The 25,941-nt window shown below is 48.4% G+C and overlaps 2 protein-coding genes and 1 long non-coding RNA gene across 9 annotated transcripts; 1 reads left to right on the top strand and 2 right to left on the bottom strand.

The window, feature by feature from the left end:
* The first annotated feature begins 35 nt into the window (after nucleotides 1-35).
* Nucleotides 36-25,434, top strand: SMTNL1 (smoothelin like 1). Of its 5 annotated transcripts, none has more exons than XM_074336409.2 (10): nucleotides 36-175; nucleotides 310-1,809; nucleotides 2,241-2,489; nucleotides 19,105-19,757; nucleotides 20,016-20,148; nucleotides 20,261-20,312; nucleotides 21,380-21,535; nucleotides 21,738-21,852; nucleotides 21,984-22,135; nucleotides 25,136-25,434. In XM_074336409.2, the coding sequence occupies exons 4-10, from the start codon at nucleotides 19,107-19,109 to the stop codon at nucleotides 25,278-25,280; spliced, it is 1,404 nt and encodes a 467-aa protein (XP_074192510.2). In that variant the 5' UTR covers nucleotides 36-175; nucleotides 310-1,809; nucleotides 2,241-2,489; nucleotides 19,105-19,106; the 3' UTR covers nucleotides 25,281-25,434. The 5 variants fall into 5 exon arrangements, with proteins under 5 accessions (XP_074192510.2, XP_074192511.2, XP_019570970.3 ...); XM_074336410.2 differs by having other exon boundaries at nucleotides 37-175; nucleotides 1,635-1,809; XM_074336411.2 differs by having other exon boundaries at nucleotides 42-175; nucleotides 1,244-1,809.
* Nucleotides 3,434-6,126, bottom strand: LOC109436667 (uncharacterized). The gene is made up of 2 exons (XR_002136142.3): nucleotides 4,519-6,126; nucleotides 3,434-4,291 (listed from the first exon to the last, which is right to left on the bottom strand). It is a non-coding gene; the product is annotated as an uncharacterized LOC109436667 (long non-coding RNA).
* TIMM10 (translocase of inner mitochondrial membrane 10) lies at nucleotides 7,298-12,975 on the bottom strand. Of its 3 annotated transcripts, none has more exons than XM_019715416.3 (3): nucleotides 12,824-12,975; nucleotides 8,841-8,953; nucleotides 7,298-7,733 (listed from the first exon to the last, which is right to left on the bottom strand). In XM_019715416.3, exons 2-3 carry the CDS (start codon nucleotides 8,909-8,911, stop codon nucleotides 7,532-7,534), a joined length of 273 nt encoding a protein of 90 aa, XP_019570975.1. In that variant the 5' UTR covers nucleotides 8,912-8,953; nucleotides 12,824-12,975; the 3' UTR covers nucleotides 7,298-7,531. The 3 variants fall into 3 exon arrangements, with proteins under 3 accessions (XP_019570975.1, XP_019570973.1, XP_019570976.1); XM_019715414.3 differs by lacking the exon at nucleotides 12,824-12,975 and adding an exon at nucleotides 9,442-9,597; XM_019715417.3 differs by lacking the exon at nucleotides 12,824-12,975 and adding an exon at nucleotides 9,298-9,419.
* Nucleotides 25,435-25,941: the final 507 nt, after the last annotated feature.

Here is a 25,941-nt window from a genome sequence, read left to right on the forward strand (position 1 = left end):
TGGAGGTTCAGCCCGACAGCTTGGTGATATTCTCGCCCACTGTCACCCCCTCGGAACACGTCCGGGAGCTGGGGACCCTCCTCCGGGCGACACCAGTCCCCGAAGCGAGACAGGGACGAAGTAGACCTACGGCGTTGATAGTTGTATTTATACCCGTCCGGAGCTGCACCCCGAGGTAAGGGCGGGGGCTCCCTTCCCCTCCTCCTAGATCGAGTTTCACGCGCACGTGACTCGCCCTCTGGTCCCCGGCACACGACCCAGCACCTAAAATTTCCACCCTTACCTCCTTCTCTCTCCCTCGGCCCCCAGACCAATCAGGCAGCACCCTCTGTATCCTTGATGAAAACAACCAGATTGGGCTGCAGCAGACAGATCGCGACAAAAGGCAGGCTTGGGTGGGGTTTTAAACTGTGCAGTTGGGAGCAATGTTTTTTAAGAGGCAGAACGACACAGGTTTCTTAGGAGTTTGTCAAATAGAGGTCTGAGTCTTGCTTTTCAAATTGACTGGCCTGGGTTACCTCGGGCAACTTGCTTTACTTCTTTGGGCCTCGAGTTTCTCCTCTGTAAATTCGAATAACAATATAGTAGTACCCGCCTACCTGTGGGGATGTGGGGTGGAATTGGGTGTTAAGCTACTGGTAAAATGCTCTGCACAGCACCTGCTACCTAGTAAGCATAGTAAATGTTCATTATCGTTGCAGCTGTCGTCATTATAATTTTTTCAGAAGACCTGGTGGTGGGGAGTTTCTAGACACTTATTAACTGATTGATTCCTGGTACATTTCTCCACATCCTGGGGGCTGTTTCCTCATCTGTAAGAGGGGAGGTGTCATTACGTGGACTGGGGTATGGATTAATAAGATGACAAAGGCAAATCGATAGAGAGGTGAGTTTAAAACAGCGTGTGGAAAGCAATGTTAGTGATACGGTAGCCACAACGCTCTGGGCATGTGAGCAACTGCCCAGGAAGTTCCAAGAGGACATCAAACAAGAGGGCATCTCTGAACAGCTGAGCCACCAAGCCAAGAGAAGAACTGAAATTTGCTGAGTGGCTACTATATGCTGGGCACTTTCCAAACAAAAATTATCATTAAATCCTCAAAACATCATGGTCTCATTTGAACCTCACAACTTTTCACAGAGGAAGAAGACAGGCAGCTAGCAGCTGGAACACGGTGGGTGGAGGCAGGATGCAAACTCAGATCTGCCTGGCTTTTAAGTGTGGCCCTTTCCATTCCTCCAGGTCCAGAGTGAAGGTATAGAAGTGGAAAAGGCACAGGGAGTTCTCTCTGACAAGAGCACAGTGTCAGGCTCTGATGGTTTCACTTCTTAAATTTCATACTATCTCCCAGAATTTCCAGGTCAAGGTCAAACTCCTTAGCTTAGCACAAGGGGTCCTAGAGTAAGGGATCTAACCCAAGATGGTCATGGATCCCTTTGAAAATATAATAAAGTGCTCTGCTTCCACTCCCTGTGAAAATGCATGTGTGCTCACACACACACACACATTGAAATTTCAGTTATTGTGGACACCCTCCACAGGCGCCAGGGGTCCAGGGACCGCCACGGCTGTAATGCTTGCCCTTCCTCATCCCCAACCCTCATTTCCATGTTTTCCCCTCCTGAACTATCAGCTCCCTGAGGGCAAGGGCCTGGTCTGTTGTGTTCACTGCTGTATCTCCAGCACCTAGAACAGCCCTTGGTACCGAAGAGGTATTCAGGAATCACCTGTGGAAGGAAGTGTGACGCCAGCTGCTTTTGCACCTCTTCCTTCTTATGGGGTGACAGAGTCCCTTCTTCATTTCTAAGGTACTCATCCTTCATAATTCACCTCAAGTTTCACCTCTTTCTGGAAGATGTCTGATCTAGGTTGGTGTAGGGGCCCTGTCCACCTACTCTCCCAAAACAGTAATCTCTATTGAAGCCATCACACTGATCTAGAATCATCAGTGTAATTGCCTGCTTCCCTCCTCATGCTATATATAACTCTCTTGGGGGCAGGAACCACATTGGAGGTGGTTTGTACACCTGCTATCTATCACGGGGCCTGGCACGTAACAAGCCCATGGTAAACATTTGTTGAATAAATAAAACGAGTGGTGGGAAATGGAACTGAAAAGGCAGGCTGGGGTCAGTTTGGAATGCCCTCTGCGAGGCCGACTCCCAATGTTGTGAGACAGGTGACTGGAAACTCTTAGATTTTGTTTTCTTGTTTTCTTTTGGCTTTGTTTGTTTTGAAGGAAAGGGACAGATATGGCCTGGTGTGTGAGTTTAACAAATGGAGGATACATGGGAAAGGAGAGAGACTCTGATCCCCTGAGACTACCCACTGCTTGAGTAGAACAGTGTTATCACCTTGGATCTCCTGCGGGCTCCTGGCTGGAAGCTGCTTCACAGCTGAGTGGACAGGAGTGCTGGCTCTGCGGCTGATTAGTCACGCAGTTTTGCTCAAGTCACTTTCACTTCCTGAGCCTCACTCCTCTAGTCTGGTAAGTGCCAGAAATAAAAGTAAATTGGGTTCCTGGACCCAATTCCAATGTTGAGGGGGCAAGGTTTCCCCAATATTGAGAATTCTCAGGACACCAGCAGGGTTTCAGAGAATTCGACTCAATTCTGACACTATCTACCCAGAGATAACACAAGATTCCACAAGTTAAGGGTTCAGTCCTACATGACTGCCCCACCCCTCCAAACAGCCACAAGCCCAGACTCTCTGGCCTTCTGACCAACTGGCTCCAATAACCCCCTCCAACTCAGAATGCCAATTGCAAGTCCAAGTTGTCACCAGCACTTCTGACCAACTGGCTATACTATCAGAGGGTCCCACATTCCCCTCCTTGGGTTCGATTAATTTGCTAGAGTGGCTCACAGAACTCAGAGAAACATATTACTTACTAGATCACTACTTTACTGTAAAAAGAATATAACTCAGGAACAGCCAGATGGAAGAGATGCACGGGGTAAAGTGTGTGGGAAGGAGCAGAGCTTCCATGCCCTCTAGGCACCCACTCTCCCTGCATCTCCACATGTTCACCAACCAGAAGCTCCCCAAACCTCGTCCATCCTCTTGGGTTTTTTAAGGAGGCCTCATTACACAGAAATGATTGACTAAATCATAGGGCTTTGGCAACTGATTCGACCTCCAGCCCCTCTCCCTTCCCTGGGGGTCAGAAGTCAGAGGCGCAGGCAGGGTAGGGCTGAAAGTTCCAACCCTCTCATTGGTTGGTTCTCCTGGCAACCAGCCCCCATCCTTTGGTGCTTCTGAAAATCACCTCATTTACATAACCGAAGACACCTTTATCACTTTCAATACTTAGGAAATTCCAAGCGTTTAGGGAGCTGTAAGACAGGAACTGTGGATTAAGACCCAATATACTCGTATATGAGAAATACATATTTGGTCATCTGAATGACCAAATATATATTTCTTACAACATCTCACATTCCTTTATATAGCCCCACAGCTCCCTGAAAATCCCTTGTAGCACTTAGTACAACTGTAAAAGCCACTGATTTTATCGTCTTCCCCCATTGGACCTTCTATCTTGTTTCTCTTTGCCCCAGTGCCTAAAGCTATGCTCTTTGCAAGACTGCTCTCAGGTCAGACCACAAGAATTCTTATGAAAATACCTAAAGTTGTATGCAAAGTTCTGTGTGCACATACATTTTTCTAAAACAACAACAACAACAAACCCCAAAAAACAGTCTGTAGCTTTTGTTGGAGTTTCAAAGGGGTTTAAAACCTGAAAGAGGTTGAACTCTCCCAAGGAGTTGAAGGAGCTGTCTTGCGTTCAGAATAGTACTGCCACCCCAGATGGCCACTACGTGAAACCATCCTCACCAGAATGTGAGTTCCAAGAGGGCAAGGGTCTTTATCCATTTTGTTCATTGATGTATTGCAAATGCGCAGAATGGTGCCTGGCTCATCCTCAATGTAGCTGTAGAAGGACCATGGTCTCAGACAACTGTAACAGCTCTGAGAATTGTATGTGTATTGGTTCCTTATTGCTGCATCCCAAATTACCCCCAAATGTAATAGCTTAAAACAATTGTTTCTCTAGGTCAGGAGTCAGGGTGCATCATCAATGGGTCCTTTATCTCAGGGTCTCTCACAAGGCATTCAGGCCTGTGGTCACCTGAAAGCTTGACTGGAGAAGGATTTGCTTCCGAGCTCACTCATTCATGTGGCTGTTGGCAGGATTTGGCTCCTCGCTGGCTGTTGGCTGGAGGCTGCCCTCAGTTCCTGACCACATGGGCCTCCGCATAGGGCAGCTCACCAGGGGGAAGCTTGCTTCATCACAGTGAGCAAGAGGAGAGGGAGAGAGAGAGAATAAGACGGCCATTACAATCTTTTGTACCTTAACCACGGACGCGTCATCCCATCACCTTCCCTGTTCTGTTAGAAGCAAGTCTCTAGGTCTTGCACACATTTAAGGGAAGGGGAGTATGGGGCGGATGACAAGCAGCAGACGAGATATTGGGGGTCACCTTAGAAGCTGCCTACACCAGGACATTTACCGTGGTTTCTCATACAGTGGCCACCTCGTCTGAACACCCAGAGTGGAAGGCACAGACCAAATGCCGACAGGTCAAGCAGACGGTGAGGAGGGAAGAAATGAGCGGTGGGAGGCTTGGTGGACAGCCGAGGCTCTGCCCGTCCTCTGCCCGTCCTCTAGCAGACTGCCACCAAGCAGGAATGCAGGCTGACTCGTCACATCTAAATTTGGAAAAGAAGCTAAAGTCCAGATTTTTATGAGACAGTTCCTGGTTTTTAAAATCGTGACAATCTAGCAAAAACACAACTGAGAATTAGGAGTTTTTGACTCTTCTTCATGGCACAAAGGGCCTAAGCCATTGTAATACCTTTTGTATGTTTGTTCCATCTCTCCTGTACTCACCTTCCCATCCCTTGCACTTAATTCACTGAGGGCAGAGACCTAGCTAATTCACTTTGGACAGTTTTTATAGCTCTTTGCATGTAACAGGCCAACAATAAATATTGTTGAATGAATTATGACATCGCTGACATATGTCTCACTAGGGAGCATTCCCCCCCCCCCCCATCCTAGAGGACTGGTTAAAAGCTGGTGCTAGTGTCTAAATACGTTGGAATCCTGGCTCTGCCACTTGCCCGATGTGTGACCTTCAGCAAGTTACTAACGTTTCAGAGCGTCAGCTTCTTCATCTATAAAATGAGAATAATCATCTGCCTCAGTTGCTATAAGGAGGGATTAACTGAAATATACTTGTTAGCACACTGTCGCAACTCAATAGCTGTGCTTACTCTCTTCATTCCTTCTTTTCTCCCCGGCTCCCTGGCATGGCTCCTCTTTCTCCATTAAACCATCGTCTACCACTATCCACCTGGCTGGCAGCTAGAGGGAGCCTCTAAAATGATAGATCTGTCATTTTCACTGCCAGAGTTTACATCCTTCAACAGTTTGCTGATCCCCTTAGTAGGAGAAAATCCGAACTCTTTAACAGCTCCCCAGGCTCCTTTGGAGCTGTGCCTGCCCAGCCCTCCTCTCATCTCTCACCACTACCTCCCATCACACTCAGCACTCCAGGCACACCCAAGCTTTGTTTCCTGAGTGCTCCACACTTTCTGCCACTTCAAAGCAAGTGTTATTCTCTCCAGCTGGAACCTCTTCTTCCACTCCTACCTTCCCTTCTGGATATTCCAGCTATGTGCTCAGAGAATTTTTGATGTTCCTTGATAAATCTGAGGGCAGGTACATCAATTTTCCTCACCACTCCCCTCTTCCTAGCCGGCATAGAACAAGCAAACACAGTCACAGACTTAGTCACAGCCGTTCTGATCCTGTGAGCAGACAGCGCCACCTGTTGACCCAAACTTGCACTTCAGTACCTAGAAAGGAGCCTTAGCTCTGCCCACGGCTAAGGTAGACAGATGGACAATGGTTTTGCTGTCACCTCACACCAAACTTAGCAATTACAATAAACAAAAAACACAGAGCTAACATTATTGAGTACTTAATGTGAGAGCGAGGCACTCTCCTAAATGCTTTAGTTATTAACATATTTAATTTTCACAACCAGTAAGAGGTTGGTACCTTGCCATTTTGTTGATGCAGTAACTGAGGCACAGGGCTGTTAAATGCCTCATCCAACATCACACTGCTAGAAAACTTCACCTCTTTAAAACTGGCTTGAACCTGCCCCTTTAAGCCTGAAAGTCACTGCCTCTATTCTGTTTCCTTCACTCCATGCCCGTGACCAGGTGAGGTTACATCCCAGACACCACCCTCTATTGTGAAGGCCCACTGCAAAGGTACTGCTACCACAGTGGCATTGCTGTCAACCAAAATCCCACGTGGAGTGACCCACACATTCTGAAAGTTGCACAACTCTCCAAGGGCACTCCTCAGGACAGGAATTAGATGCGGCAGCCTCTCCTCGGTGAGATGCAAATGCAAGTCAGCCCCGGACTCCATGTTCCTGCTCTACCTGTATGACCTCCAGCAAGCAACTTCTTCGCTGAGCCTCCAGTTCCTAAGAGGACACTCAGCCCAGATGGGTGGGTCAGATTGGATGCATAGTGTGGGAAGAATGAGGTGTGCAGTCCCTGATTCAGCTGAACGCTAAATGGTCGTGATCACATCAGTCCCCTCCCTGGATTGCTCACATCACACACGAGGTTAGGTCCCTTCACGTGTTTGATATTGCCGTTTAGAACCAAAAGGTTGGCCACTTCCTTCTCAAATTCCATCGACTTTTCACTCGTTCCTCTCAATATTATTTTATAGCATTTGTGAAAATGCCTGCCTTCACTTAATTTTATTTAAATATTTATCTACGTATATCATTAATTACTTATTTTGTTAATGATTTTATAATTAATTTTTATTAATCATTAATTTATAATGATATAAATTTAATATAAAGATAAATATGTATTTTATAAATTATATAATATAAACAAATATATAGTAGGTAACAATATATATTATTTAAATATGTATATTTAAATATATAACACATATAGCTATACATATGGCTAATACTTAGAATACTTCCTATGCCCCAGTCTTTCTTTTAAATACTTTACACGTATTAACTCATTTAATCTTCATAATAGCCCTATCATTATAGGGCTAGTCCCATTTTACAATGAGGAAACTAAAGCACAGTGCAATGACACATTCATGGTCATGCATCTAGTGGCTGGCCAGGAGTGCAAACCCAGGTCACTGTACCAGTCTATACTTTTAAATACTACATTAGATTCCCTCTGCTGCCTTTCCTCCGAAGTGCCAGGCACACTGCTTCGCACATAGTAGGTGTCAACAAACTTGTTTTAATACAGATATATATACACAAACACACATACACAGTCACACTTCCGTGTGACAGATACCCATACTTCGACCAGGGGAGAGTTCTACCAAACTCCTGGCTCCCAGAGACAGCCTAGGCCTGGCAGTCTTCACAGATGACACCCAATGGGGGCACTTTAATTAGACACGTGGGAAGGGGCAGGGTGCACCTCGGGTGTATCCTGTCTGGGGCCTCACACAGGCCCAGAACTCTGCTGCACCCTCTTCATCAGCTCTTCATCCTGCATAGACAACTCTGTCAACTTTTTGCCCATCCGCTCATGGATGTCCAGGTACTTGGAGACACACCGGTCCAGGCACACAGATTCGCCCTTGGACAGTTCTGCTTCCTTGTAGTGGGGAGGCACACACTTCCGGTGGCAGGCACTGGTCATTCTGGGGGAAAGGAAGGGCAAAGTTATGTGAGCAGTCCTGTGGCACACCAGGAACTCTCAACTATCCCTGCCCTACTCTACTTATTTCACCTCCCAGGAAGGCAGTGTAAATCCTCACTTTGCACCTCAACCATCTGGGAAGGTCCTTGAGAGCAGTAACCTTGCCTGTGCCCATGTTTACGACTAATTAAAGAGGAACCATTAGTTGAGTACTGGCTATGTTCCAGGCATCACGCTAAGTGCTTGATTCTGTTATGCAATTCGATGAGGTCGGCACAGTCATTATTCTCATTTTACAGATAAGGAAATGAAGGCACAGAGAGCCTCAGGACCACACAGGTGGTCTGACTTCACAGCCTACATTTAAAAATTATTCTAACATATAGCCTCCAAGATAAACCAACTAATCAGGAAAGGATACCAGAGAGCTTAAGCCAATAAAAATAGCATACATTTAGTGACTGCTTACTACATGTTGGACTTGATGCAAAGACCCTGTCGTACAATTTTACATTTAGTATTTATAATGTCTATATGAGGTAGGTACTGGTATTACCTCCATTTGCTAGATGGGGCAACTACCGGTCAAATAGTTCAAGTAACATGCCCAAAGCCATACCAGTAGTGATTGGCGGAGCTATGAATTGTTCCCAAATTTACCAGGCGGTAATGGGCACTAGTTTGGAGTCAGACTGAGGTACTGTACCTGACATTGCTACTGACCACCTGTGGATCCTGAGAAACTTATTTACCTCCGGAAGCCTCAATGTCTTCATCATAAAATTAATCCGATAGATTATTCTGAAGATTAAAAAAGTTAATGCGTGTAAAATGCTAAGTGCCTGAGGTGGAGTAAGACTTTAAGAAATGTTAATTACGTGGGCTATTCGTCAAAAGGCAAATGTTCACCTGTTCTTGGAACCTAACCATACCCTGAACTGGAGTTTCTGAGGAGGGTTGGTGGGTGTGGGAACAGGAGGTAAGTACAGGCCTCTGACTCCTTTAGATTGAAGAAAGCGTTTTTCAAAAGTCATCCACCTCTACCCTTGAAAAGGGTGACCTAGGGTCGTTCTCTAAGACAAACAAGTGGTGCAGAGTAGGCCCTTACCTGTTGTACATGTCAGCCATCATCTCTACCTCCAGCTCTGCAGCCAGCTGCTGGGCCCTGAGCGGATCCATCTCAGCCTTGCACTGTGGAGATTTCCTTCTGGCCTCCTAGTCCTAGGAGCAGACGTCACCGTCAGCACCCAGCCCTCCCACTCAGTTTCCCCTCACAGGGACTAGAGGATACGGAGACACAATAGAACATCAGACTGACAGAAGCCACTGAGTTCAACCACCCCGTTTGACAGATGTGGGAACTGAGGCCCCGAAAGGAACACTGCTTAGCCCAAGGTCACACAGCACGTCAAGAGCGGGGCTGCAAATCGAGCCCAGGGACCCTGAGGTCCATTGCCTCTAGGTCACCGCAAGAACAAGATCGAGAGACGGGAACAAAACACTCTAAACCGCGGGCCTGAACCTCCGGGGCCCTGCGAATTCGATCATACGCAGAAATAACGCGCCTGGGCCCCGGCCCAGGGACTGAAACTCTGAAATGGAGGCGCCATCATCAGGGTCACCCTAAGGTCAGAGGTCACTCATCTTGGCCTGGAACCAGTCACAATGCCCCCGGTGTCCCCAACTTCGGGCAAACGGTAGAAACTCACCCAGTGCCCAAGCAGGCAAGACGGAAGCACGTGGGCCACTTCCGGGAGGGAAGTCCCGCCTCTTTGATCCGGACTCGCTTCCGGAACGAGCTACCAATGAGGCGGCGCGGGGAAATCCGCTACCCTGGAGAGAGAGCTGCCAGCTCTGGCTGAAGGCGAAAGAGACTTGCAAATGCTAGAGAGGACGCCCACATACCATAGAGGCTTGGGCGGGGTGCAGAGCGCCCGCAGCCTGCTTGTCAAGTCCCTGGGATTGTCACCGAGAGGTTTGAGTGTATTGGTCAGAGCTCAGTGAACCTCGCCCCCGCCCCCGAGAGTAGACGCCTGAGCACAAATAAGGCGCGGAGGAGGAAGAACGCCCCCAAACAACAGTTGTTTGTGCTTCACATTAAGGTCACCCCTGCGACGCTTTAAAAAATCCCGATGCCCAGGCTTCACCAAATACCAATTATATCAGCATCTCTGGGAGTGGGACCCAGGCATCAGTAATTTTTTAAATTCCCAGGTGAATTAAATGTGCATTAATGTGCATTAGATGACATTAAGAAATTACTATAATTTTGAGGCTGTGAAAATTGCACTGTGGAGAAAAGACTATCTGTTAGAGATTAAAAAATAGATGAGTAAAATACAGCTAAATGTTAGCGATTGTTAAATCCTAGTCATGGGTATGTGGAAGTTCAGTATATTGTGCTCTCCAGTTTTCTGTACATTTTAAATTTGGCCTAATAGAAGTCTAAAAATTAAAAAAATATATTACTAACAATTGTCACCCCAATGAACTTTAATAAAAAAACATAAGAACAATGATTTCTTTTTATTGAGCGTCTGCCATGAACTAGGGGCTTTAATTACATTGTCTTTTTTGTTTGTTTTTCTTTTTTGTAATGATTTTTAAAACTTTTCATTTTGAAATAATTGTAGGTTTATAGAAAGTTGCATAAGTAGTACATACTTTCCTTTGTGCAACCAAGTTTGGGAACCAGTGCTCCAAGAAACTTTGTGTGTAAATACAGGTGCATGTGTACAGGTCACTACACTTTCTCTGGGGTTACAAAGATAAGCAAGGCACTGTTCCTGCTCGCAGACGTGTATACTTATGTTTTATTCAACTTCTGTTAGGTGCACAATTAAGAGAAGAATAAGAGTAATTTTGACTGCCACTAAAGCTAAGCTAGTGTGTTCAGTCATAGGAAAAGGTACTTGTGAACTCTTTATCTTTCAAGACTTAATGTTTTCCTCCATCTGTATCACCATCCACAAGAACAACAAAAAAGCCCCATCTCAATCCCTTGATTTTTCAAAGGATTTTCCAGTAAATGAAATTTAGAAGATGCAAATTAATGATGTTAGGGTACACTGCCCATTGGAGAAGGTGGGCTGATCACTTTATACGGTTTCCTAATTGGGTTCCTAATAGGGAACCATATGCTTCCCTAATTGTCCAAGAAAGTCTGGATTTTCAACACTGGGCCTCATTACGGCTCTAAGGACTCATCTTTGTCAAACCCTGTGCGCTGATATTTTAAATTTGTGGTATTACATTCATACAGTAAAGTGTGTAAAACACACAAATCTTAAGCTTAATTTTAAAATAATGTATTCATTCTTATAAGCACCATTCTGATCAAGATACAAAATACTTTCCAGAATCCTAAAAAGTTATTTCATGTCCCTTCCAATTACTACCTCCCTCTCCTGCAATTGACCACTATTCTGATTTCTATCACCATCAGTTCTGCGTATTCTTGAACTTCACGTAAGTGGAATTATACATTATTTTGTTTTGTGCCTGGCTTCTTTAGCTCAGTGTAATGTCTGTAAGATTTCATCCATATTGTTTTATCTGTTATTCATTTTTTTTATTGCTGTCTAGCATTTGATTGTATGAACAAGCCACAATTCATTTATTCATTCTCCTATTGATGGACTTTGGAACTGTGTCCAGTGTGGGGCTATTATGAATAATACTGTTGTGAATATTATTGTCTATATGTTTTAGTGGGCATATGTTGCCCTGGTTTTGCTTTTGAAAATATAGTCAATATGTTACGGCATATTAAGAAATTATATGGAAAAAGGAGATGGGTTCTTACAAAAGGAATCTGTTTCTAGATAAGGTTTTTATCAGGTGTAATGAAAAGTTAAATGTTATATAATCTCATTTAAATAACAGTCTCAAAATGAAAAATTATAGAGATGGAGAAGAGAGTAATGGTTGCCTGGAGATAGAGTTGGGCAGGGGGAGCGGAACACCTATAAAGGCATAGCACAACGGAGATCTTTGTAGTGATAGAATGGTTCTCTATCCTGATTGTGAGGGAGGTTACACGCATCTACACATGTGATCAGATATCATAGAACTATACACACCATTGTGTCAGTGTCAATTTCCTGGCTTTGCTATTGCAAGGTTATCAAGATTTAACCTTTAGTGGAAGCTATGTGAAGGGTACCCAAGAACCTCTCTGTACTATTTATGCAACTTCCCATAAATCTATAATTATTTCAAAATAAAAAGTTTTTTCAAAATCACTACAAAAAGAAACAAACAAAAAAGACAATGTAATTAAAGTCCTTAGTCCATGGCAGGTTCTCAATAAGTAAGAAACCATTGTTCTTATTTTTTCAGTTTTTAGACTTTTTTTAGGCCAAATTTAAAATGTACAGAAAAGTGGGGAGCACAGTATGTTGAACTACTGTATACCCATGACCAGGATTTAACAATTGTTAACATTTAACCACGTTTTCTTCATCTGTTTTTATCCCTAACAAATAAAGTCTTTTTTCCACAATGCTATTTTCATACTGTCAAAATTATATTAATTTCTTAATGTCATCTAATGCACATATTCAAATTCCCCCAATTTCTTTTTTAAAATGCCTCTTTTTTTAAATTATGGCAAAAACACAACGTGAGATCTACCCTCAACATTTGTAAGTGCATTATACAGTATTGTTAGCTATAGATTCGATATCGTACAGCAGCTCTCTAGAACTTATTCATCTTGAATAACTGAAACTATACCCATTAAAGAGCAACTCCACATTTTCCCCTCCTCCCAAAACCTGGGAGATTATTGTTCTAATTAATGATGATGTTATTATCTTCTATGAGACTGTGCCTCTTCTTTCCTATACTTATACAGTTGGGAATTCAGGACCTATAAGTAGGAATTTCCAATTGTCTCTGTCAAGTTTCTTTTTGTAAAAGGCAGTTTATATAGCTCCAGTCTTCCGAGTTTTCTGGAATCCAGATATGTCTTCCAAAACTGCTGACCTCTGTCAACAGCATGCTGAAACTCTGGCCCCTCACTTTATCCAACAGTCAGCGTCCCAGCTTCCCAGCCACCCAGAGGGGAGCTGTACATATGCTACTCACCATGGTCAGTATTGTCTTCTTGGATGGGACCTCAACCTCGAGGAAGGGATGCAGGGTTGTCACCCAAGATCTCCCCAAGTGGACCCTGACCACTCATGAGTGGTGTGGAGAGTACAAAGGCAGCCTCGTTGGACTCCCCACCTCTCCAGATGAGCAGAAGCTGAGAGAATAAGAACGTCAAGCGCTTGAACGGAATGGTAGTTCTACGACCTTGAAGAGAAAGCCAGCGCAGTCTTAATCGCTGTTCTCCATTGTCACCATTCCTCACCACTTCTCACCTCCACTGCTGACAATCTGGTCCAAGCCACCACCATCTTGCACTTGAGTCACTGTAGTACTGTCCTGACCGGTGCGCCCACTTTGGTCCATGTTTCCCCCTTCGGGCCATTCTCAGAACAGCAGTCAGAGTGATCTTTCAAAAAACTAAGAAGTTAGATCAAGTCACTTCACAGCCCAAAACGCTCCAAGGTCTTCCAATTACAGAGCAAAAGTCAAAGTCCTTAAAATGGACTATAAGGCCCCGCATGATTGGGCCCCCCCACTGCCTTTTATCTCCTACTATTCTCAGGTCCATCACTCTGCCCCAGCCATGCTGGCCTCCTTTCTATTAATCAAACACACCAAGCACACTCCTATCTTTCCACTTGCTGTCCCCTCTGCCTGGAATGCTTCCTCCCCAGATTGCTGCATGCCTCACTCACTTCCTTCAGATCTTTGCTCCAATGTCACCTTTTCAGTGATGCCTTCCTTGACAGCTCTAAGTATATCACACACACACACACACCCCCCAAATAAACCACTTCCTCTTCTCTGCTTAATTTTCTCCTATAGAACATATCATTATCTAATATAACATATTCTCTTTATTGATTTGCTTGCTGTCTATCTCCCCGCACTAAAATGTAACTGTAATGATCTGATTTTGCCTAATTTTTTTGTTGTGTTCACTGCTGTATTCCCAGCACATGCCAGGTGTTCAAAAAACATTTGATCAATGAATACATTAATTGTCTAAGGAAGTTTTAATGAGTGATACAATGATCTTATATTTTGCTGTTTGCAATACCGAATGGCAGTAGGGAAAGAAGAGAAGTGAGTTTTAATTTTAAAAAAGGACAGCAGGTCAGAGAGCTATAAAGAAAAGCTCACCAATCTTGGACAGATAAATTCTAGACAGATGAAGGAGATATTTTAATACTAGAGGTATTAATATTCACCAATATTGGACTGTTCAACCATTGGTAACCAAACCTTGCTTTCAGACCATCCCAAGCATGGGCCCCCATGTTCCAACTCCACATTTCTATTAACTAATTCATTTATCCCATATATAGTTATTGAGCACCTCATATGAACCAGGCAATTTGCTAGTTCCTGGCCATATAGCCATGAGTCGAGTAGATAAAGTCCCTGCCTCGTGGAGCTTAGATCTAGTGAGAGAGTCAGATGATAAGGAAATGAATAAGGTTATTTTTGATTCAGATGAATATTATGAAGGAAATAAAACAGGCAGAAGTGATGGAGAGGAACTGAAGGTCATAGAGCCCTCTCTGAGGAAATGAAATTTGAGCTGAGAAGAATGAGGAGGAGCCAGTCTTGCAAAGAGCAGAATCCAAAAGGTTACAGTCCTGAGTGTGGAAAGGAATCGATGTATTAGGCACAGGAGGGAGGACAGTGAGGCTGAAGTTGTGGGGACTGGAGGAGGAGCTGGAGGAGTCACAAGCATCCTTCCTAATGGGGTGTGGCCTGTACACATTCTCCAAAAGTAGTGCCTTTCTTAGATCACAGGACACAGAGAAGGTAAAGATTTGTTTGGTTTTTCTGAGTGAAATCTCAATTCAGTACAAAAATCTGTACAGAACCTACTGTGTACTAGTCACTTCCGTCAAAATAAAACTCAGCTTTGTATTTGCTAGTCTCTAAACCCAATGGGTCAGCATCAGCTTGGCCTATCAATTTTCTCCCCTTTGCCCCGCCCCCTCCACATCTCCGTCCAATAGGAGCCCAGAGACACATCCTCCCGAGTCCCCTTCAGCAGCTGTCCCATTCACTCCCTCCTTAACCCACCCTTCAGCAGCTGCTTTTGTCTGAGGAGGAGTAAAAGGAATTATTTAAAGAAACAAGGTGGCGTGGGGGGAAGCAAAAGAGGCTTAGCCTGGGCTCTGGATGAACAGTGGAGGCCAGAGGGCTGGTACCCGTCCAAATGGGCCTGCAAATGGTTTTTCAGGTCACCAGGGCCAGGCAAGTACATTGGGAAGAAAGATGACCACAGAGTGCGTGCTGCTGGGGTCAAGGCAGGAGGGACACACTGTGATTGAAAGGTGCCACCTGTCAGATCTTCACGGGAAATCTGAGCCTTCCAGGCCAGGGGAAAGTGTTGTACCAACAGAACAGTAAACAATGCTCTTCAGAGGCCCAAGGCTCTTGAAGTGGGGGTGGGGTGGCTGAAGGAGGGAGGAAGTTGGAGGGGGACAGGGACAGAAGAACTGGGGGCTAGAGGCCTCTGGGGCTTGAAGGCAGCCCAGGAGTGAGGCCACTCAGCTCGAAGAAGGAGACAGCTCCCAAGTCCCGTGCACAGCCTCCACAGGTAGGAGAAGCTCTGGGACCCTTTCTAAGGACCCCCATGTGCTAACCCCTCTCCCACGTTCCAGGGGTGGCAGCCTCCAAGCAGGGCCCCACAGTTGGAGAAATCCAGGCTTTTTTCTAACTCTCTCCACCATTGTGCCAACTCTCTTTAGATGCCCGAGCTCAGGGACTCACCCCAGGGTGCTGGGCAACCTGAGACCACCTACAGAGCAGGCTGCAGGTGGCCATTCTTGCAGAGGACCTGATGAGTAAAGTGTCTCACCAGTTCAGTCTCACCAGTTCGGCAAGGCAGACTCTTGAAGCAGTTGAGTGGCCTTTCCAAGAGAGGGTCCCTGGCTGGGGTGGAGGAGGGGAAAAGCCTCAGGACCACCTGAAGACAGACGGAGTGACAGTGGGTCTGGAGGTATCAGCAGAACCACCAAATACCATCTATACTATTTGGGGCTCCTGGGTCCTTTTCCTGTGGTTCCGCCAAGAGCCCCAGAGGAAGAGGGAGAGGGTAGCTGTCTGCAGTGCTGCTTTGGCCACAAAACAGGGATGATGTGAAGGTTTCCTGGGGAAGGAAGGAGAAGGAAAGTGGAGAGGAAGGAAAGTGAGGACCTACTGTGCCCTTAGAAAAGAGAAAGCTGAACTCCTCGGCCATATCAGACTGTTCTCCCCCACCCGTGGGGGGCCCCTCACTCTGGGCTGGTGCCTTTGAAGGGACACTGGCTGAGAACCTGGTGGGAGCAGCATCTTTGGCACAGGCTCCAGACTGGTAGTCAGGAGACCTGGGTTCTAGGTACGGTTTGACCATTTGATCGTCCTATGACTTTAGTCAGGGACTTCAACTCCCCCAGCTTCAAACTCTTAATCTGTAAGATTGGGGCCATTCACACCCATTCCCAAGGGTTAGTGAGTGGGGAACAGCAGGAAAAGCAGGCACTGGGTGTGAGCTGTAAACTGCTCTAGAGTTGTTAATTCTGGGGGTGGGGGAGGTGTTATCCTGGGTCCTGAGCTTTGTGAGTGTCTTCACTCCTTGTCTATTTATGCCAAGCTGGATGGCAGAAAGCTGAGGTGACGAACACACAGGATGGCTGAGGTGTGTGTGTGCGCGCGCGTGTGCGTGCGTGCGTGTGTGTGTGTGTGTGTACACGCCTGCCCTTCCCCTCCATCACCCTGAGTGTGTGGCATAGACGAAGGAAAAGATGGTTGCCGTACTCCGCTGTGTCTTAACCGATGACTACCACACTTTGAGGTATAAAAAAAGGCTTATCAACTTGCTGGTGTTCAGTTCTCTTTGCTTTGTCTTACCAACTGAACGCCCTCCTGGCTGGGTCAGGGCCTTAGTCTGGCACAGGGCTGGGCAGAGGCCAACCTACACCGTAAGAGCTCAGGTGTGCTGAGTGCACCCCCCCCCCCACGTCAGGCACGCTTCAAAGCACTTTCTATGCATTGGCTCCCTTAACCTTCCACCATCCCTGTGCAGTGAGACCTATTTTTACCTCCAGAAATCAAAACACCGGGAGGGCCAGTAGCTTGCTCAAGGTCACACAATTAATCAACAGTGGGAGCTGGGAATCCATTGTAGGAAGACACCCGAAGTAATGATTTTTCCCGCTGCCCTATAGCACCTTCCAAACCAGAGTACAGGGCAGGAAGAGGTTGTGTGGCTCCTTCAGACCAGTATTTGCCATGCTTTCTTCTGGTAAACACAGCACAACTCAAGGTGTGTGTGGGGGTGGGGTAGGGGAGAAGAGAGAGGGGCTCCTCAGGAAAAACAACAAATAAGAAAAAAGAGCAAGAAAAAAAAATCCCTGGTCAAATAGGTTTGGGGAAAAGTGAGTTAAATAAGGCTAAGCAAAGTTAAGATTTCTTTACTATAGGGTATCTACCATGTTTCCCTGAAAATAAGACCTAACTGGCAAATAAGCCCTAGCATGATTTTTCAGGATGACATCCCCTGAACACAAGCCCTAATATATCTATTGGAGAAAAAATTAATATAAGACCTGGTCTTATTTTCAGGGAATTATGGTATTTAAGTGCTAATGAAGAATATTTCTAAAAGGGTAAAGAGTAGGTTCTTTCTGGAACAACATTAGCCAGAGAATAAATCCACCCCACTCCGACCCCACCCCCCCAGCCTCTATTAATGTCTTAGGAGACCCTGGTTGTCTACAGTTTGGAAAACCTGATCTAGACCAATCCTGTCATTTGCAGTGGAAACTGAGGCCCAGAGAGGGACTTGCTCAGGTCTCAGAGTGAGTGACTAGGAGGTGGGGGTCAAGGCCAGCTCCATGGTCTCCTGGCTCCCTGCTGATGTTCATTCCATGTCCCGGCTCCTTTGTTCCCCACTCCGGAACTCTAGTACACGAAGGAGCTGCTGAACCATGAAGAGGCTCTGGCAGGAGCGTGGGACTGGAGTACAGTGCAAGCGTCTTTGCAAATCCCAGCCTGCTTCCTAGGAAATGGTGGGGGCACCAAATCCAGGGACCCCGGGACTCTGGTCTGGGGGCAGTAAGATCCAAGTAGGTGGCAAGAACAGAGCCCTGGCCCTCTTCTGCCTGTCCTCCTGCCTCTGTCCCAATTACCCAGGTGCCCTGGATACTATCACCTAGAATGATAGCACTGCAGAGGGCAGGAGGTATTTTTAGCCAGAGACAGGAGTGTCTACTTTTCTTTCTGCCTGAGTCATGTCCTGAAAACTATTTGGGGATTGTTTTCTTGGTAAACAGACCCCCAAGAAGGGCAAGGGGATGAAGGAGCTGGCCCTGTGCCCCCACCCACCTGTTTTCGGAGATCCTAGAGTATATAATAGTACTTGAATAGGAAACCCCAAGTTAAAGTGTCATAATCTTGGCCCCACCCCCCACCCCCTCCAAGCAGTTGGAGGGTCAGGTTTCTCTGCAAAAGTTAGGGAGAGTACATTTCTATTCTTCACCAAAGGAAACTCTTCCATGCCCAGGTCTACCTTCTCCAAGAACCAGAGGCTGGCACAGCGGGCAGAGACCCAAAGACCAGCTGGCCCAGGGTTTCCCAAATTTCGGGCATTTTTACACCATCTCCGTGATTTAGCTACATCTGTACCACCTGTATTCTGCTTTCCGGAATGTCTTTCTCTGAATTATTTTTAAATTCAATACATGTATTTTTAAAAGAAACTTTATATCACTTTGGAAATGGGAACTCAATTAGCATTGGCCAAAAATAGAAAGTAACAATAAAAATAAATACAATGGAGACAAAACAGTATTATTAAGTTCTGTCTAGAAGCTCCTGCCTGCTTTTGGGCTCTGAGCCAGAGGCTAGCTACCTCCATTAAAAGGGGAGAGTAGCACCTGCTCCACAGGTGTTCCTGGATGCTAGTATCGAAGTGTAGCTGCCTCATTGCCTTAATCAAAAAGAGGCAAAATCACTGAAAGGGCATTATGTGACCTAACATTCTTTAAAGCCCAAGCTATAGCCAGCAGAGGGCTGGCAAGTGAACAGCACCCAACATCAAGTAGGCATGGCCCCCACTCTACCTCTGGGGAAACAGTGCTCTGCCTCTTCATTTCACCCCGGGAAAGTGGATGCTCGGGTCATATGTCCAAGGAGGGGCCCCCAGGACTGAGGCGCCGGCCTCCAGACTCCGGGCCAGTGCAGTCTGAGGGCAGGCCTTCACCTCAGGCAGAGATGGGACATAAGCAGGCCTGATTGTCTTCTCTTTCCAGAGATGGAGCAGAAGGAAGAAAAGTCCTCTGAGGATGGGACCACTGTCTCCCCAACTGCAGAGGCCCCGGGAACGCTGGGAGGTGGAGCCTCTGCAGAGGAGAAGGCCAAAGGCACAGCGGGGAGCACTGATACAGAGGGGCCTCCCAATGGGGCAGGAGAGCAGGAACGAGCTTCAGCCATGGGCAAGGTTTCAGCTGAGTTCCAGGGGGAAGGTAACGGGCTGGATGAGGGCAAGGCGGAGGCCACAGTAGAGTCTGAACTTCCAGAGGAGGATGGTGGGAAGGAGACGACAGCCGCTGCTCAGGAGCTGACTGATGGGAAAGCAGAGACTAAATCTGAGTCCAAGGAGGCTGAGGGAAAAGAGGAGACGACGCTGGCCTCTGAGAAGGAGAAGGCTGACGAGAAAGCAGCCAAACCAGAGTCCCGGGAGAAAGCTGGAGTTGATGACGAGGCAAAGGCTGAGCCAAAGCAGGCGGCTGGGGAGCAGGAGGCCCCCACAGCCTCTCAGAAGGAGAGCAGCAAAACAGATGGGCCCAAGGCTGAAGCCCAGGAGAAAGCTGCTGCCCCCGAGGTCAAGTCAGACTCTGAGAAGCCTGCTCCAGAAGATACGGCCAAGGCCGAACCGCAGGAGGGTGACCGGAAGGAGCAGGTGGTGAGTGAGGCAGAGCCGAGGGGAGAGGAGGCCCCACACCTTTCTGGAGTCCCCTGCCCCCTGGGGAAGCAGCCCCCCCTCCCCTCCCACTTTATTGCCTAGGAACGTCCAGTCTTCCTCCCACTGATATCAAGAGCCTGGAGCAGGGGGTGCAGCACTGTGGTCCCAGGCTGCCTTCCAGATCTTTCTGAAGTCCTCGCAAAGCCTTGCGCAGGTACTGGTGTGACTGTGAGCTCACACAGATCGTGTTGGTTCCAGGAGCCAGGCAGTCCCAGTGAAGAGCAGGACCAGGGTGTGGAGAGAGAGTCGGAGGAAGGGGCTGGGCTAACTCCCAGCTCCCCCGAGGAGTGGCCTGAGAGCCCCACGGAGGAGAGCCACGGCCTCAGCCCAGGTGAGTGAGAGCCCAGGAGCCCACAGGCTGCTGCAGGGGCTACCGTGAGGGGGTGTGCAGGGAGAGCATCACGGGTAGCCCCACTTCTCTCCCTCCTGCTTCTTTCCTGCAGATGGGTTGGGCCCAGACAACGAAGCTTCCACAGAGACCAGTCCTTCAGCCAGGTAACATCCAACCCCAGGGCACTGGCTCCAGCTCCTCCTACCACATGCTCCCTTCAAAATCTACCCTCACCTGGGCCTGGGCCTCCCCAACTCCTGATCTCTAGACATTGCAGAATTCCTGGCATTTAGCCCCTTCCCCAGGGCAAAGTTCAAGAAACCGAAGGAGCCAGAGTGTGGAGCCAAGGCAGTATGAGCACACCTGGTTCACCTCCCACTCACTGCTGAGGCATCTTATGGGGCCCTCGTCTTGCCCTCAGCGTGTTCCCATGGTGTCAGCACCATCCGTAGCGCATGAGCAGGAAGCCTGAGTTTGGACGACGACTCTGCCACTTACCAGTTGTGTGACCTTAGCCATGTCACTTTCCTCTCCTTATCTGTGAAGTGGGTGCAGTAATCGTACCTCCCTCATAGGATTATTGTGAGGCTTAAACGACATAATGTGTGCAAAGCACTTAGCACAATGCCTGGTGCCTGGTGGGTGCTGGGTAAAACGAGAGATTTACTCTTGCCATTGCCCAACTTTAGTCATTAGAATAATCTTCCTTTATTTTGACCTATAATCCACCTCTGAGTCACTTTCTTGGGGAAAGATAACTAGTGAATATTAACTGAGCACTAAGGCAGTTATGGGGCAGGCACAGCTGGGGGCTCTACATTCCCCTTCTTATTCAAGCCTTGGAACCATCTTGTCAGATAGGTATTGTTGTCCCCATTTTACAGATGAGGAAGCTGAGGCTCAGAGAAGTGACATGACAGTCCAAAGATCACACAGCAAATAAGAGGCAAAGCCAGGATTCCAACCAGGTCAGACCTCAGACTTGTCCTAGTTCTGCCCACACATCCCACCAGACCATGAGCTTCCTAAGTTAGATTGAGCCTCATTATTCCTTCTCAGCCCCCTCCCAGTGCCGGACACAGAGGAAATGTGTGCAAGAGTGGCTGCCACACTGTGCATGTCCCTCCACACTGCAGGGACTCCCCCCACTCCAGCCAGCCCCCTTCCCCTCCCTGTACCCTGTACTGGCTGGTCCAGCCCCTCTCACATGTCTCTGAACCTTTCCATGTAGTGAGTCTTCGCCCAGCGAGGTGCCCCAGAGTCCCACGGAGCCCCCTCCCCCACAGGAGAAGAAGGAGAAGGCCCCAGAACGCAGGGTGTCAGCCCCTGCCCGGCCCCGGGGGGCCCGTGCACAGAACCGCAAAGCCATCGTGGACAAGTTTGGCGGGTAGGAGGCAGGCGAGGAGGTGGCTGGGCTGGGCTGGGCTTTCCTCAGGAACCGTGGTTGGTCTGGGGGAGGCCTGATGGCCGGTGGTAACAGCCCAGGCCACGGTGGGAGGGCTGACACTGGGTCTGGGGCTTCTCCCTGATGGGGCCCTCGGTGGCCTCCCCCCATCTCTGGCCTGGCCTCCTCCATCCCTTCCTCACAGGGCAGCCTCGGGCCCCACGGCCCTGTTCCGGAACACGAAGGCCGCGGGGGCAGCCATCGGCGGTGTCAAGAACATGCTCTTAGAGTGGTGCCGAGCCATGACAAGAAACTACGAGGTGGGCACGGGACAGGGACCCTTCCCCAGGCGGCAGTACTGCCAAGGCTCTGAGAGGGTGGGAGGCTCAGAGGGGGCCATCCAGGCCCTGTGGCCCGAGGCTCACTGCGGCTCCGGCCTGCTCGCCCACAGCATGTGGACATCCAGAACTTCTCCTCAAGCTGGAGCAGCGGCATGGCCTTCTGCGCCCTCATCCACAAGTTCTTCCCCGATGCCTTTGACTACGCCGCGCTGGACCCCGCAAAACGCCGGCATAACTTCACCCTGGCCTTCTCCACAGCAGAGTAAGCCACGGCCACCTATGCAGAGCGGGTGGGGGTCTCAGGGCGTGTGAGGCCAGTGCTGTACTCACAGGGGATGGGAAGCCCGGAGGCCACAACGTTTGTGTTTGATCAGCAGTGTTTGAGCTCCAGGAACTGTTTCAGAACAAAGCAGTGGCTGAAACCGGCAAAATCCCTGCTTCTATTCCATGCTTATAGTCCAAAGGGCGACACAGATCATAAACACACACATATGAATATAGTGCCAGGGGACAGGTGCCATGAAGACAATGCTGGCAGGGTGAGGGACGCAGGGTGAGGGACACAGGAGAGGCGGGGCAGGTCTGCTCTCAGAAATTGGGGTCAGATTCAGACTCAGCCATTTGTGGGCTATGTGAGGGGAAGGATCCCTGTCCCATGCCCCCCTCATAGTTTCTTCTCCTGGCCCGGCACCACTCTAAGGACAGGTTCCTTTACCTGTCTGAGCCTCCATATGCTGGTCTTTCAAATGGGCATGAGGTTTCCTCTTTTGCAGTGTGAGAGGAAACCTAGTGTGAGAAGTAATAAGTAACTAAGTAAGGTCCCTATAACAGTGCCTAACAAAAAGCAAACGCTTCAAAAAAAATCTTAGCTGCTGTTACTGTTTTATAATGAATGACGTCACAGCTGTTAGGATTTGAGTAGTGTTTGAGCAGTGTTTGAGCTCCAGGAACTGTTTCAGAACAAAGCAGTGGCTGAAACCGGCAAAATCCCTGCTTCTATTCCATGCTTATAGTCCAAAGGGCGACACAGATCATAAACACTGGGCTGACAGATTAAGGGGGGACCTTTTTAGGTTTGGCGGGGTTCCTGGAGCTCAGAGCCCAACCTCCCTTCCCAAGATGGTCCCTGAAACATGTCTAAAGGGCCCCAGGGAAAAGGGGTGACATTTGGTAACCACCAGACTTGATGTTCCAGAAGATTCACATTATGCCGCCAAGGGAAGGGGTGAGTGCCCTGGGATGGGGGCTGAGGGGGTCAGGAACACCGTGTCCTGGACTGAGAAACACCTTTAATGATGATGACAAGCCACATGAATAGAGAGGGATAGCTGCCAGGCATTCTGCTAAGTGCTGTCCTTGGATGGCCCAGCCGGTCCCGCAGAGATCCCTGAGTGTGGATACAAGTACAGAGGTGGCGTGACACACTAGGCTCACACAGGAGTTTGGGGCAGAACCAGGATTTGAAAGTAAACTAGTCGGGACTGAGAGCTCCCAGTGAACATCAGATGGGCGTACAGCTCCGCAGTGACTAGATGTCCCTGGCCTGTGGGACACAGGTCATTGTCCTCCTGCAGCAGCCTTGCCTTGGTTCCAAGCCAGACAGAGCCACAGGAAGGCGGAAGTCATGACGCCGGGCTGACAGGAGGCATCAGGCAGCAACGAAAAGGGGAGGATGTGCTGGGACCGTGGGGATTGAGGGTGGAGGATACAAGTTGAGGTGCTGAGTTTGAATCCTGCTGCCTCCTCCTCAGCTCTGTGACCCTCACAACTGACTTACCCTCTCTTGTGGGTTGGTGTGAAGATTAAGTGTACAAAGTAAGGGGGCCCCTGCCTCGGCCATCACACCCCACTGCCCCCGTTCTAGAACTTCCCTCTGATTCCTGCGGAGTCCTGGGATGAGAGGGGGGAGCAGCCAGTGCTGAAGCCCCTGTGGACTTGATCAGCTGTGCTGCTGCAGGAGCCTGATTCGGCTGGCCAGGCCCAATGGGAATGAAGCTCTTGCCTCTCCTGTGTAGAGGCACAGGACCCACACCCAGGAGCCCCGCCCACTGCATTGGCTGCAGGGAGCTTGTCCCATTCTTCGAAATCCTCTAGTTGGTGCTCCTCCCCCAGCGCACAGGATAGCCCGGCTTAGGTTTCGGCCCAGCTGTCTCAGCCCCAAGAGAGAATGTCCGCTGGGACCCTGGTTTCTCCTACTGCCAGCACCGATGGCGGTTTGGCAGGCTGAGGCTGCTAAGACCTGGCTTCAGGGCAAGGATGCCAGAGGTGTCAGGCCTGCCTGGGTTGAGTCCCAGCTTTGTCACTCACTTTGACCTTGGGCAGATCACCAAACCACTCTGAGTCTCCAGTTCCTCTTCTGAGGGGAGGCGTAAATGAGACCATTCAAAGGGAAGCACTTGCTAAAGCACCTGGCACACAGTAAGTAGTAGGAGGCCCCAACAGTGGTTAGCTCAGATTATCAGCCTTAGCAAAGCCAGAAGTGGCACGTCACCCCAAAGAGCAGCTGGGAAGTTAGAAAAAGAGGACTTGCTGCTAACTTCCATGCAGTTCTTCAAATACATCTTGCACGCCTACCTCAGGGCCTTTGCACGTGCTATTTCCTCTTCCCCCAGATATGTATATGATTTACTCACTTTGACCTTCCCTGAGCACCCTGTTAAAAATACCGACACAGGAATGTACTCTGCCTGCCTCCCTATTCTGCCTTCTCTCTCTCCAGAGCACCTCTCACCATCTGATGTACCATCTATTTCATGTGTTTGATTACTGTCTGCTTTCCACCATGAGAATATCAGTGATATGAGAGTGGAGAAGTTTCGGTTTTGTTCAGTGCTGAATTCTCTCAGTAAATACACGGAGACTGAATGAACATGGAGATGGGGCAGCTGCAAGCCAACACTCTGGCTAGGATTGGGGTTCTGTCCTTTAAACTCTTCCTGAGGGGCCTGGCTTTCCAGAGGACAAATATAGGAGTAGGTGGAAGGGGTGGGTTAATGTAGAACTAGAGACTAGAGGATCTCGCTCCCACATGAGGACAGTGTGATGAAAATGTGGGCTTTGGAATCGGACCAAGCTGAGTGTGAGTTTTCACTGTCAGGGCCTCAGTTACCTTATCTGTACAATGGGATGGTTGGCCTAGATGGCCTCCCAGCTCCAACACATACAATTCGTCCTTGCTGGGCTGCCCCACCCCTCCCCCTAACTCCCATGTCCTTCACCTTTGGCTATCTGCTCCTCACCCCACCACACCCCTGCCTCTCAGGAAACTGGCCGACTGTGCCCAGCTGCTGGAGGTGGATGACATGGTGCGATTCGCAGTACCCGACTCCAAGTGCGTCTACACCTACATCCAAGAGCTGTATCGCAGCCTCGTGCAGAAGGGACTTGTGAAGACCAAGAAGAAATGAGCTGCCCGACCCTGTGGCAGAGGTGAGCAGGATGCCCAGCTGACCAGCCATGGCCCCAAGGCTCTCACTTCTGCTCCATGGAGACCAGAGAGTTGGGCCTCAGGCAAAGGCAGGTGGCACCTGTCTTAATTGCATTAAAAGTATTTTTGTAAAATCCTGTGTGGCCCCTCAGTGTTCCCTCCCTGTCCTACCCAGGAACCTCTCTCACTCTGGGATAATAAACTCTGGCTGCTGGGTTTCCCACCTGACCCAGTTCCTCACCTGACACAATCATTTCAACAGCCACATAAGGCATTTGGAAAAGGACAATGGCCTGGGTCCCAGCATTAACCCGCTGTGTGACCTTAGGCCAGTGAGTTAACTTCTCTGAATGGGAATAGTAGGAGTTCAAACCTCATGGAGGTGTTTGAGGGTTGAATGAGATAATGAAATAAGCAAAAAGTCTTGCCTGGTACCTGTACTTAGTGTTCGGTAAGGAGTGGCCAAAAGTCAAAGCAAATCTTACATTTTGAGCCATTGGTGGCACTTCTCCCAATTCTCTTCCCTCTTCCCACACTTCTCCCAGATTAGCGAACCCCAGGGCAGGGGCTGGAGTAGCAGCTTCTCTAGAAATGTCATCCAAACGAGGCTAGTGGGGCCTATGGTGATTCCTTTGACTCAA

This window comes from Rhinolophus sinicus, chromosome 14 (genome assembly GCF_057876585.1).
Source record: "Rhinolophus sinicus isolate RSI-liver-muscle chromosome 14, RSI-T2T, whole genome shotgun sequence".
NCBI classification, from domain to species: Eukaryota; Metazoa; Chordata; class Mammalia; order Chiroptera; family Rhinolophidae; genus Rhinolophus; species Rhinolophus sinicus.

What these genes read in the sequence shown, in the direction of transcription:
- SMTNL1 (XM_074336409.2), top strand. Translation starts at nt 19,107, where the DNA reads ATGGAGCAGAAGGAAGAAAAGTCCTCTGAGGATGGGACCACTGTCTCC. An exon ending in GTGACCGGAAGGAGCAGGTG is followed by an intron (nt 19,758 to 20,015) that starts GTGAGTGAGGCA and finishes TGTTGGTTCCAG; the next exon opens with GAGCCAGGCAGTCCCAGTGA. An exon ending in CTGGCCTTCTCCACAGCAGA is followed by an intron (nt 22,136 to 25,135) that starts GTAAGCCACGGC and finishes CCTGCCTCTCAG; the next exon opens with GAAACTGGCCGACTGTGCCC.
- TIMM10 (XM_019715416.3), bottom strand. Translation starts at nt 8,911, where the DNA reads ATGGATCCGCTCAGGGCCCAGCAGCTGGCTGCAGAGCTGGAGGTAGAG. An exon ending in ATGGCTGACATGTACAACAG is followed by an intron (nt 7,734 to 8,840) that starts GTAAGGGCCTAC and finishes CCTTTCCCCCAG; the next exon opens with AATGACCAGTGCCTGCCACC.